Source organism: Tachyglossus aculeatus, chromosome 5 (assembly GCF_015852505.1).
Source record: "Tachyglossus aculeatus isolate mTacAcu1 chromosome 5, mTacAcu1.pri, whole genome shotgun sequence".
In the NCBI taxonomy this organism is placed as follows: domain Eukaryota; kingdom Metazoa; phylum Chordata; class Mammalia; order Monotremata; family Tachyglossidae; genus Tachyglossus; species Tachyglossus aculeatus.
This window is the reverse complement of record NC_052070.1, coordinates 100,587,869-100,600,760: the sequence shown is the minus strand read 5'-3', so window position 1 is coordinate 100,600,760 and position 12,892 is coordinate 100,587,869. Positions and strand designations below refer to the sequence as shown.

The window sequence follows — 12,892 nt, the reverse complement described above, 5'->3', positions numbered from 1 at the left end:
TCCCTTTGCTATTTCCCAGCCAGACTGTTTCATGGGAACAGTCCCTTATCTGGGCCAATGTGAAGGAATTTTGGAAATGGGATTCGAGGCGTTGATGGAGGAAGTTCAATTCCCAATCCCTCACAGAGAACACCAACCAAATTTCTATCAGCCCCTCATCTATCCTTTTTTTTAAAAAAAAAAAAAAGATGTCAAGGTTGGCCTGACAGAGTTTCTTCATAAAACCCTCAGCACAGCTTCCCAAAGGAAGCAGCATGGTCTGATGGAAAGAATATGAGCCTGGGGTTCTAATCTTAGCTCTGCCACTTGTCTGCTAGATGATCTTGGGCAAATCACTGAACTTCCCTGTGCCTCAGTTTCTTCATCTGTGCAATGAGAGTTCAATACCTGTTCTCCCTCCTACTTATTCTGTGAGACCCATGTGGGACCTGATTATCTTGTATCCACCCCACCATGCAGTGCAGTGTTTAGCATGTAATAAGTGCTTAACAAATATCACAATTATGATTATTATCATTTAGGAGCCTATTACTCTCTAAAGGACAATGGATCTCATCAAAATAATGCACATAACAATGGCAGACAGCACACATCCCTAGATGGGTTCAAATCCCAGCTCTGCCAGTTGTCAAGCTGTGTTACTTTGGGCAAGTCACTTAACTTCTCTACACCTCAGTTACCTCATCTGTAAAATGGGGATTGACTGTGAGCCCCATGTGGGACAACCTGATCACCTTGTAACCTCCCCAGCACTTAGAACAGTGCTTTGCACATAGTAAGCGCTTAATGAATGCCTTCATTATTATTATTGCAATCTGTAAAATCATTCTTCCTGCCTTCTTTTGAAGATACACTCTCCACTCCTTTTCTGTTTTTGGATATTGGGCCAAAGAACTATGATTTTTTTTTTCTGCTGCAAGCCTCGACAACTATTTCAGACATTTCAGCAAGTGCCCTTGCCAATTTCCTCCCCGTCTTTTGCTGCATGTCCCGCAGTTTTGCTGATTTGTGGGAGCACCTGTCTTCCCAAGGCATCCCAGACTTGCATTTTGTCAGAGGCTGTATCGGCCGGGGGGCCGGAAGGAGGGGGATCGCTTCTTAATCATCGAGAGTCATTGTCTCCATTGGTTTTCTAAAGGAAGACCTTAAAGAAAAAAGTGAGTGGGATGTTTTAGCTCTGTTTTGGACTCATCCTTCCCCTCTTGGCTCCTCCTCACAGGTCAGGGACGGACGTGAGAGTTCTGCAGTCTAAACTCGATCCATCGTCCCCGTCGAGTTGGGGTGGGCTAGCTGTGGCATCTGCTCCACTGAGGTGGGGGGATGGGGAAGATTGTCTGCTCCTCCAAGACTTCCACAGCAATTAGCTTTTGGTTAATTTGTCTAAAACAGGATTCCCATGGACCCTAGTCTTCCGCAGTGGACTTTCAATGCCATTCAAGGTCTAGTGGAAAATCGACAGGGTGGGGAAACCCTCAAGCTGTAAAGCAGCCCCTCTGAGCTGAATTGCAAGGTGACTGTGGGGTGGGGAGGGCTCTTTAGCCCAGGTCAGAGTTTCTTTATGGCCATAACCCCCATACGCCAATTTTCAAATGAAGCCCCCTTTTCCCCTCCCTCCCCACGCCTGCCTCAGATGGGGACATCCCTGAAGGGAATGGGTTCCAGGATCCAGGATGTGTGTCAGAGCTGAGGGTCCCAAGTACTGGTTCACTGTCCGCCCCAGGGAGCTGATATGTCAAAAGGGATTGGGTGGCAGGGACAGAGAGGGCATGGTTGCTGCCCACGACGTGCCAACCTCATCACTTCAGACTCCATGCCTATCTGCTGACTCACTCTGGTGTTCCAGCACCACCCGATCTCAGTAGGGCTCTACTGGCTGCCTCAGAGACAGAGGTCTTTGGGAGATTTCAGCTGCATTTGATGTTGGGGGGCTCAGTCTGTGGCCCCACCACTGAGGCAGATTGAGAGGCAGGAAACCAGGAGGAAGGAGGGCAGGAGGTAAGCATGAAACTCGAGCTGGCCTTCAAGTGAGGAGAGCACTTTTCCTGTCAAAGAACAAAGCTGCTTTCCCAAGAGGGAGTTTGGGAGGAGGAGGAGGGAGAGGAGGAGGAGGAAGGCATGAGGGTCCAGATATCACCCCCTCAGAGCTCAGTTTCTTTGGTCTAAACTAGGCCACAGGGATCCACTAAATGGAAACATTATGGTCAGAGTGTGGGGGAAGGAGGGCATTTGGCTGATTGAGTCAACTCGGCATGGTGGGAGTGGTCCGGTCTGAGAGGGAGTAGGCCTGTTTGAAGAAATGTGGGGGAGAAATGAACTGGTGCTTGATCTGGATTTCGCCCCCACAGAGAACACCGATGGCCCGCCACCTTGCTCTTTAGCTGTCCGTTGAAAATCATCATTTAGCCAATGAACACCACCCCAAGAGCTTGACTGGCCTTTAGTTTTTGGAGGGCAAGGACAGGGTAGTTCTAGAGAACTGATATGCTTCCAGGAGATCAATGAATCAATCAATGATTGATATTGATGCAAAAAATCAATTGATGGTATCAAGTGCTTACTGTTTGCAGAGCACTGTATTGAGTTCTTGAGAGAGTACAACATAGAAGAGGAAGTATAGATAATGCCTCCCCACAGAGAGCTTATAGACTGGAGAGGGAAGACAGACATTCAAATAAATTACAGGCAGATATGTACATAAGTGCTGTTGGGCTGAGGGGATTATCATGTGCTTAAATGATGCAGGATCCAAGTGCAAGGGTGATGCAGAAGGGAGAGGGAGTAGGGGAAATGAGGACTTGCAGAAGGCCCCTTGGAGGAGTTGTGATTTTAATAAGGCTTTGAACCAACCAATCAGTGGTATTCATTAAGCACTGACTGTGTACAAAGCACTGTACTAAGCACTTTGGAGGGTACAATACCACAGAGTTTGTGATGTGTTCCTTGCCCACAGTGAGCTTATAGTCTAGAGGGGGAATTGAAGGTGGGGATAGGAGTAGTGTATAGTATATGAAGGAGAGGGCATTCCGGGCCAGAGGCAGGACATGGGTGAGGGGTCTGGAGGTGAGATAGATGAGATCAAGATAGAGTGAGTAAGTTGGTATTAGAGAGGAGGAGTGTGAGGGTTAGGTTACAGTAAGTGATAAGTTCTGTATAATCGAAGGGAGCCCCTCTCGGGGTGGCACCTGGAGAATTTCCAGTACTCGACCAATCTCGGATACAGGAGGGAGAATCAAGCAGAGGCCTACCTGTTCCATTCCTAGCTTGGGCAGTGGCTAGCCAGTGGAAGGCAATCTCCTACAAGTCAAAACTCACCTGTGCTGGGCAGCAGCGGCACAGAGAGAGTCGAGGGTGGGGACTCACATTTACTGCACAGAAGAAGGCAGTGGTACAGGGCCTGGCACATAGTGTGCCTTAACAAATACTACAATTATTGATATTATTGTTATTTTTATCCCCCCCACCTACCTCCTACTAGGATACTGCTATGGTAAATGCAGGATGGGGGGGCCTCCCTGCTCCCCCCGGCCCCATGAAAGGGGATTGAGTGGGGGGCCCAGCCACCTGGTGAGGGTAAGTAAGGACAGAGGTGCTGTGGTTTTGCTGGGGGAATCTGACATCTGCTAGTCCTTTGAGCTTTAGTGGTTGTAATAGTAATCAACCGATGGTATTTATTAGCTGCTCACTATGTGCAGAGCACTGTACTAAGCACTTGGGAAAGTACAATACAACAGAGTTTGGCTATCAATCAATAATAATTATTAAATGTTCATTGTGTGCAGAGAATTGTACTAAGCAGTTGAGAGAGGATGCTATAACAGAGCTGGTAAACACGTTCCCTGTCCACAATGAGCTTACAGTCTAGAAGGGGATGCAGACATTCATATAAATGCATAAATTATAGATCTATAAGTAAGTCCCATGGAGATGAGGGAGGAGTGCATAGAGGGTGAAAATCCAAATGTGAGGGTGACACTGAAGGGATTGGGAGAAGAGGAAATGAGGGCTTAATTGGGGAAGGCCACTTGGATGAGATGAGCTTTTAATAAGGCTTTCAAGGTAGGGAGAGTGATTGTCAGATGTGAAGAGGTAGGGTGTTCCAGATCAGAGGCAGGATGTGGGTAAGAGGTCAGAGGTGAGATAAAGGAGATTGAGGTACAGATTGAGATTGAGTAGGTTGGCGTTAGAGAAGCAAAGTGTATGGGCTGGGTTGTAGTAGAAAAGCAATGAGGCAAGACAGGAAGGGGCAAGGTGATTGAGTAAGTTAAAGGTAATGGTTGGAGTGTCTGACGTGGAGGTGGATGGGCAACCACTGGAGATTCTAGGGACAGTAGGGAAACATGGACTGAACGTTTTGTAGAAAAATGATCCTGGCAGCAGAGTATGGACTGGAGCAGTATGGATTGGAGTATGGACTGGAGTTGGTAGATTCAGGAGGCAGGGAGGTTGGCAAGGCGGCTGATACCATAATCCAGGCTGGATAGGATGAGTGATTAATGTGGTAGCAGTTTGAATGAAGAAGAAAGGGTGGATTTTTAGCAATGTTGTGAAAGTTGAACCCAGAGGATTTGGTAATAGATTGAATATGTGGATTGAATGAGAGAGGTGAGCTGAGGATAATGAGGTTATGAGCTTGTGAAATAGGGAGGATGGGGGTGCTGCCTACAGCGATGGGCCCACCATTCCTGGTAGTATAGGCAGGACAGATACATTCCCTGCCCTCAGTGAGCTTACAGTCTAGAGGGAGAGACAGGCTTCACTATAAATTAATAATTTATAATATAAAATTAAAATATAGCTACATAAATTCTGTGAGATTGAGGGCAAGTGCAAAGATGAGAAAGAAGGGAGAGGAGCTGTGGGCAAAACAGGCATAATCGGGGAAGGCCTCTTGGAGGAGATGTGTCCTTAATAATGTTTTGAAGGTGGGGAGAGTGGTGGTCTGGTTTATATGGAGGAGGAGGGAATTCCAGGCCAGGGGGAGGATGTGGGAAAGGGTTTTTGGTGTTTTTAAGAGTACCTACTTACTCCACTATATATGAAATCCTTGGGAAAATGAATCAGCACCACCAGATACATTCCTTACACTGGATACAATGGACACAATGGGAGAGACAGACATAAAAACACTTGCAAGACCTTGACTTTGAATAAATGAATAGATATGAACTTGAATACACATATATGCGTGTCTGTATGTGTACATGTGCGTATTCACCCGGAGTTTGAGGATTGGTGTAAATACATCCATATCGGCTGGAGACAGCCGCCAGGTTGAGGGTAATGGTGTTGTCACCTCAGAAGATGGGAGTTGGGGAAAGTTTAGAAAGGAAGTCGAGAAATCCAGTTTTGGATGCGTTGAGTTTGCAATGTCAGTGGGACATCCAGGTGGGGATGTCCTGGAGACAGGAGGAGCTGTAGGGTGGATAACAGAGAGAGTTCAGCACTAGGGAGTAGATTTGGAAGTCTTATTCTCTCCAGCACTTACTACAGTGCTCTGCACATAATAAGTGCTCAATAAATACCATTGACTGATGGATTCCTCATGGAGGTGTTGATAGCTGAAACCATGTGAGGGAATGAGTTCCCCAACTCAGTCGCTCAACTGATCAGTGGTATTCATCGATTGCTTATTGGGGGCCGAACACTGTACCACGAGGGTAGGGAGAGAAGAGAAGGCATCTCAGCACAGAGCCTTGCAGGACACCCAGGGCGAAGAAGTGAGAGGTGGGAGAGGAACCAGGAAAGAAAGAGAGAAGGGGAAATTGAAGAGATGGCTGGAGAACCGGGAGAGAACCCTGACGGCCAACCAAGGTCTGATAACGTTCCCAGGAGGAGGTCCAAAGTGGGATACTCCTTCCTTTCTCCTTTGGAGGTTTGGCAATAGCTGCACTGCTTTCCACTGGGGCTCTTCTCAATCCCCTGCTACCCGCTTGCTGCAGTTTCCACTACCCCCGGCCCTCCTCTCACTATTGGCTGTATACCTAGGTAAGTAGGAATGCTCAAGGTAACTGAAGGCAGCACAACAAAGCACATAGATGTCAACCTGCCGGTCCCCCGAGGGGCAGGGTAGGTCAGAGAGATCCTGGGGTGGGGGAGTGGGGAGCAAACAGGACAAAAGGCATTCAGGACCCCCAAGGGGTACCAAGCGGGGAGGAAGAAGGGGTAATGATTCTGGGGGTTCAAAAGTGACAGAGAACCAGAGGATCAGGGAGGAAGATGACCATGAGAAGCAGCATGGCTTAGTGGAAAGAGCCCTGGCTTGGGAGTCAGAGGTCATGGGTTCTAATCCCGACTCTGCCACTTGTCTGCTGTGTGACCTTGGGCAAGTCACTTAACTTCTCTGTTCCTCAGTTACCTCATCTGTAAAATGGGGATGAAGACTGTGAGCCCCACGTAGGACAACCTGATTACCCTGTATCTACCCCAGCACTTAGAACAGAGCTTGGCACAGAGTAAGCACTTAACAAATACCAACATCATTATTATTCTTATCATTTAGACTGTAAGCTCGCCGTGGGCTGGGAATGTGTCTGTTTATCATTAAATTGTACTCTCCCAAGTGCTTAGTACAGTGCTCTGAGCACAGTAAGCACGATTGGCTGACTTTCAAGTGAGAAACACAGTGCAGCCAGGAAGAATAGATGGGGTCTCTCAGCCAGTGATGGGATGGAGATGCCCACAGGGGCTAAGAGGATGTGAGCTGGGGAGACCCTGCCCCCTCTGCTCCTCACCAGCAGGGTTCCCTAACCCGCTCCCTCCTCAATTGTAACAGCAAGATAATGCTCTTTCTTTATTCCTTATTTGCCTGGGACGCCCATTCCTTTCTTTCTTTTAAAATCCAATTTTCTCTTGACATTTCTGCCTAATGTAGCAAAACATGACCTTTGTGAAAGGACACCGCTGGCAGCCCACATGCCAGCTCACACTCCCCGCTCTTCTGGAGTGGGAAGGTCGGCCATTTCCCCGACTATGCTCAACCTCCTCCTTCCCCTGGCAACCTGGAATTCTGGTCCCAAAGCAGCTGCCAAAGGTGACGCTCCATCGAGTCCTCCATCTTTGAAGAGAGGGGTGGATGGGGGTGAGCAGGGGAGGGCCAATGGGCCTAGACCCCACAGTCAAGGGACCCTATCTCCTGTTGCTGCCCCTATTGGGAAAGGGACAACTTTCTTAGAACAGAAGATACAGACAGATTGCAGCACCGAGCGTCAGAAAACAGTTCCAGACACTTGGGTGGTCACTGCCAGAGCACAGCAGGGAGCAGTCTGCCCCTTCCCATAATAATAATAATGATGATGATGGTATTGTTTAAGTGCTTACTGTGCCGAGCACAGTTCTAAGCACTGGAATAGATGCAAGGTAATCAGGTTGTCCCACGTGGGGCTCACCGTCTTAATCCCCATTTTACAGATGAGGTAACTGAGGCACAGAGAAGTTAAGTGACTTGCCCAAACTCACACAGCTGACATGTGGTAGAGCCTAGATTAGAACCCACTATCTCTGACCCCCAAACCCGTGCTATTTCCACTAAGCCACTCTACTTCTCATGCAGTAGGGCTCGTTGGGACAGTAGTGGTTACATTGTGAAGCAGCATGGCTCAGTGGAAAGAGCCCGGGCTTGGGAGTCAGAGGTCCTGGGTTCTAATCCAGGCTCTGCCACTTGTCAGACGTGGGACTTTGGGCAAGTCACTTCACTTCCCAGTGCCTCAGTTCCCTCACCTGTAAAATGGGGATTAAGACTGTGAGCCCCATATGGGACAACCTGACTACCTTGTACCCCCCCCCCAGCGCTTAGAACAGTGCTAAGCCATAGTGAGCGCTTTACAAATACCATCATCATCATCATTATTATTATTATTATGAGACTTGCTCCCCTGTCCTGATGCCATCTCATGGCCAGGAGCACTTTCTCTCCAGGGGGGCTGAGCAGTATAGGCGTGTGGATGATGATAGATGGGCAAAGACAGTGTGGCTTAATGGGCACAGCATGGGCTTAGGAGTCAGAAGGACCTGGGTTCCAATCCCAGCTCCGCCACATGTCTGCTGTGTGACTTTGGGCAACTCACTTAACTTCTCTGGGTCTCAGTTACCTCATCTGTAGAAATGGGGAATAAGAGTGTGAGCCCCATGTGGAACAGGGACTGTGCCCATCCTGACTCCAGCACTTAGAACAGTGCTTGGCACACGGTAAGTACTTAACAAGTACCATTATTATTAATGATGATTATTATTATTAGGCCAAGAGGTCAGGAGGAAGTCTCTCCAACAAGCTTAGTTGTCTGTAGAACAAGCCCCACCTTTTCAACGACACTATGGATTTTCCAGGTGGTCAGAGTCTTATAACCAGTACTTCCTCACTGACGGCTCCTTCTCCAACTTTTACCTTCATCCTTTCCGATCAGTCAACCAATGAACACTTACTCTGTCCAGAGAACTGTACTGAGCATTTGCAAGAGTACAATAAAGTACAAATAATAATAATAATAATAATGATGGTATTTGTTAAGTGCTTATTATGTGCAAAGCACTGTTCTAAGTGTTGGGGAGGTTACAGGGTGATCAGGTTGTCCCATGGGGGGGCTCACAGTTTTAATCCCCATTTTACAGATGAGGTAACTGAGGCATAGAGAAGTTAAGTGACTTGCCCAAAGTCACACAGCTGACAGTTGGCGGAGCTGGGATTTAAACCCATGATTTAAACCCATGACCCTTCGACCCATTTCGACCCATGTCGAAGACTGAACTCCTTGTCTTCCCTCCCAAACCTTGCCCTCTCCCTGACTTTCCCATCTCTGCTGACGGCACTACCATCCTTCCCATCTCACAAGCCCGCAACCTTGGTGTCATCCTTGACTCCGCTCTCTCATTCACCCCTCACATCCAAGCCATCACCAAAACCTGCCGGTCTCAGCTCCGCAACATTGCCAAGATCCGCCCTTTCCTCTCCATCCATACCGCTACCCTGCTCATTCAAGCTCTCATCCTATGCCGTCTGGACTACTGCATCAGCCTTCTCTCTGATCTCCCATCCTCGTGTCTCTCTCCACTTCAATCCATACTTCATGCTGCTGCCCGGATTATCTTTGTCCAGAAACGCTCTGGGCATATTACTCCCCTCCTCAAAAATCTCCAGTGGCTACCAATCAATCTGTGCATCAGGCAGAAACTCCTCACCCTGGGCTTCAAGGCTGTCCATCACCTTGCCCCCTCCTACCTCACCTCCCTTCTCTCCTTCTACAGCCCACCCTGCACCCTCCGCTCCTCCGCCGCTAATCTCCTCACCGTACCTTGCTCTCGCCTGTCCCGCCATCGACCCCCGGCCCACGTCATCCCCCGGGCCTGGAATGCCCTCCCTCTGCCCATCCGCCAAGCTAGCTCTCTTCCTCCCTTCAAGGCCCTATTGAGAGCTCACCTCCTCCAGGAGGCCTTCCCAGACTGAGCCCCTTCCTTCCTCTCCCCCTCGTCCCCCTCTCCATCCCCCCCTTCTTACCTCCTTCCCTTCCCCACAGCACCTGTATATATGTACATATGTTTGTACATATTTATTACTCTATTTATTTATTTATTTTACTTGTACATATCTATCCTATTTATTTTATTTTGTTAGTATGTTTGGTTTTGTTCTCTGTCTCCCCCTTTTAGACTGTGAGCCCACTGTTGGGTAGGGACTGTCTCTATATGTTGCCAACTTGTACTTCCCAAGCGCTTAGTACAGTGCTCTGCACATAGTAAGCGCTCAATAAATACGATTGATGATGATGATGATGATGACCTCTGACTCCCAAGCCCGGGCTCTTTCCACTGAGCCATGCTGCATGCCCCACCCTCAAGGAGCTTACAGTCTATTTTGTGCAGAGCACTGTACTCAGTGCGTGAATGAGTACAATAGAGCAGGTATTCATGAGAAGCAGCATGGAAGCAGGATGGAAGGGGTGGGGGGGAAAGACAGGCTGTCTCATTGCACAATTTAGACCCACAGTGACCAGGCCAGGGGTGGACACTTAACTTATCATTCTAGGGCTGCTGTCCACCATCACAATATTTGTGGCATTTATTAGGTGTTTACTAGGTGCTAAGAGCTGGGGCTAAATTCCAGGTTATGGAATCCCTGAACCTGCCATGGCTCCTGATCTAGCCGATCCCTAATTTGGAGAGTTAAAGTGACTTGCTCAAGGTCACGCAATAAGCTAATGGTGGAGCTAGGACTTGAACCTGCATTTCCTGACTTCTCAGTCCCAGCTGTTTCCTCTAGGCCATGCTGGGCTGGTCTTCCATCAGGCCCACCTGCAGAGTTCCCTGGACAGCAGGGGTGTGGCCTAGGAGAGGAAGTGAAAGCTTCAGGAGGCCTAGATTCCAGCCCACACATATTTCCTCTATCCCAGAGGTCACGGGATTGGAATGGGCTGAGGGGAGACAAGACCATCCGTGCCATTTCCTTAATTCTCCTCCCCCGTAAAGCAGGATAGGGCTGGGCCACGTCTGGTTCTGGTTCCAATACACAAATCTGGGTCCGATTTCTGATCTTGGAGGAGGAGGTGTGGACATAACTCAGAAATCTGGCCTTAACCTTTAGAGAGGAATAAAAAGCAATCTCTAAAAAAGATCTCCACAACACTTGAATGGCCTCTAAGTTTGGTGAAAATGAATCTGAAGCCAAGCCCCATCACTTCCCTAACTGATTGTCTCTCCATTTGCCAATATCTCCTTAACTGTAAACCAGAGAGGAAAAATGCTGAACTCTGAGGAAAGCGGCAGGGTCTGGTGCAGAGGGAATTATTAATCACCAAGTTGTTCTCTGGTCTCTTTCTCACTTGTTTAATTCACAGAAATCTTTCCAGCAACCGGCTCACCACACTGTCATGGCAACTCTTCCAGCCGTTGAGTCTTTGGGAACTGTGAGTCTTGTCTCGGGGGTTACTTCCTGAGGGGGGAGAGGGGGGTATGTGTCGTGGAGGCTGAGCGTTCCCCCTCGATGGGTCATGGCTCCTGGGATCATTCATAAGGAGCTACTGAATACTGCAGTCATGAAGTACGTGAAGTACCGGGTGATGATGCTGGAGGCTCCCTTCAAAAATAGCGGACAAGCCCCGAGCCTGAGGCTAAGCACATACTCATCCTGTGGGAGGATCTTCGTGTGCTCAATCAGACCTGGTCCCTGGCCCACCAAGGAATTGCCATCTAAAGGATAGGGGCAGAGGGAGGGCAGAGGAGGGGAGGAGGTGACTGGTTATTGGACTTAGTCTGGGTCAAGTGTTGGCATCCATACCCATTGGTCCTGGAGATTCAGCCTGGCATCCCTAATGCCAGGGATGTTGAGTTTCCCCTTTGGCAATGGTTAAATTTTGTTTGCCAATGGGCAGGTGTCATGGCTTTGTACTTGTCCTCTGGAAGCTGCTTCCCACACCTTACTTTCCTGCTCTCCAGCTGGCAGAGCTGGATGAGGCATCAGCAGAGATTTGACGGTTCTGACCTTTGTTGGAGAAGCGGTGTTGCCTAGTGGAAAGGTCATGGGCCTGGAAGTCAGCCTACCTGGGTTCCAGTTCTGGCTCCACCCTTTGTTTCCCGTGTGACCTTGGGAAAACCGCTTAATTTCTGTGCCTCAGTTTCCTCATTGGTAAAATGGGTTTAAACACCTGTCCCCACTCTCAGGCTGTGAGCCCTGTGTGGGACATGACTGCACCTGATCTGACTGTTCTGTATTCACCTCAGTACTGGACACATGTTAGGCACTTAACAGATATTGCTGTTATTATTATTAATTGTTATTATCTAGTCCATTCACCCTCTCGGTCCTGTCTCCACTGGCAGACTCTATTTATTCATTCATTCATTCATTCAATCATATTTATTGAGTGCTTACTGTGTGCAGAGCACTGTACTAAGCGCTTGGGAAGTACAAGTTGGCAACATATAGAGACGGTCCTTACCCAACAATGGGCTCACAGTCTAGCAGGGGGAGACAGACAACAAAACAAAATATATTAACAAAATAAAATAAATAGAATAGTAAATATGTACAAGTAAAATAGAGTAATAAATCTGTACAAAATATATACAGGTGCTGTGGGGAGGGGAAAGAGGTGGGGGGGATGGAGTGGGGAGGAAGGAAGGGGCTCAGTCTGGGTTTCGGCTCAGTCAGAATGGCTCATTCTAGCCATTAGTGAAGAGTTTTGAGATCCCCAGATGATTGGTCCTTCTTAGGGAGTATCCCATCCGATCCAGCATCTTTAGAATGACTCACCCAGGGTTGGGAGGGTCTCTGATTCCCCCAGGCTCTCCTTCCTGGCAGAAATTGGCTCATGGAGCTAGGACAGGTGCCCTTTACGGGTCCTGCAGGGACTAGAGGGAAGGAAGAAGCCATGGGCCTGAATTTTTCTTTTAATTATATTTGTTATGTACTTATCACATATAGGCATAGTACCAAGTGATGAGGTAGACATGATCTAATCAGGTTGGACACAGTCCCTGTCCCATGTGGGGCTCCCAGTCTTAATCCCCATTTTACAGATGAGGTAACTGAGGCCCAGTGGAGTGACTTGCCCAAGGTCACATAGCAGACAAGTGGTGGAGCTGTGACTAGAACCCAGGTCCTGTGACTCCCAGGCCTGCGCTCTTTCCACTAGACCATGCTGCTTCCTGGGGCCTAAGTGGGATTTTGGAGCTATCCATTTAGTCTGGGGGGATCTCAGACTCCCTCCTGAATCCTCTACCTGGAGACCAAATAACCCCTCCTCTCCTGGGGGCTGGGGGGCTGCCTACTGAATTATTGAAGGTGTTCAGTGCACCTTCTGAAAAATAATTGGACATAAAATCAATGAAAAACTGCCCCGGTGACCCGTTTTGTGGAGTTTCAGAAATAGTTGTTGAGGGGATATAAAAAAATATATGTTTTGTC

The 12,892-nt window shown here is 48.4% G+C and overlaps 1 protein-coding gene across 3 annotated transcripts in view; it reads left to right on the top strand.

Annotated features, from left to right (window-relative positions):
• The window catches only part of NTRK3 (neurotrophic receptor tyrosine kinase 3), a 375,014-nt gene that overhangs the window by 106,740 nt on the left and 255,382 nt on the right, over positions 1-12,892 (top strand). For all 3 annotated transcript variants that reach the window (XM_038746593.1, XM_038746595.1, XM_038746594.1), the window contains exon 4: positions 10,824-10,892. In XM_038746593.1, the coding sequence (XP_038602521.1) occupies positions 10,824-10,892 (69 nt within the window). The remainder of the gene's footprint in view (positions 1-10,823; positions 10,893-12,892) is intronic.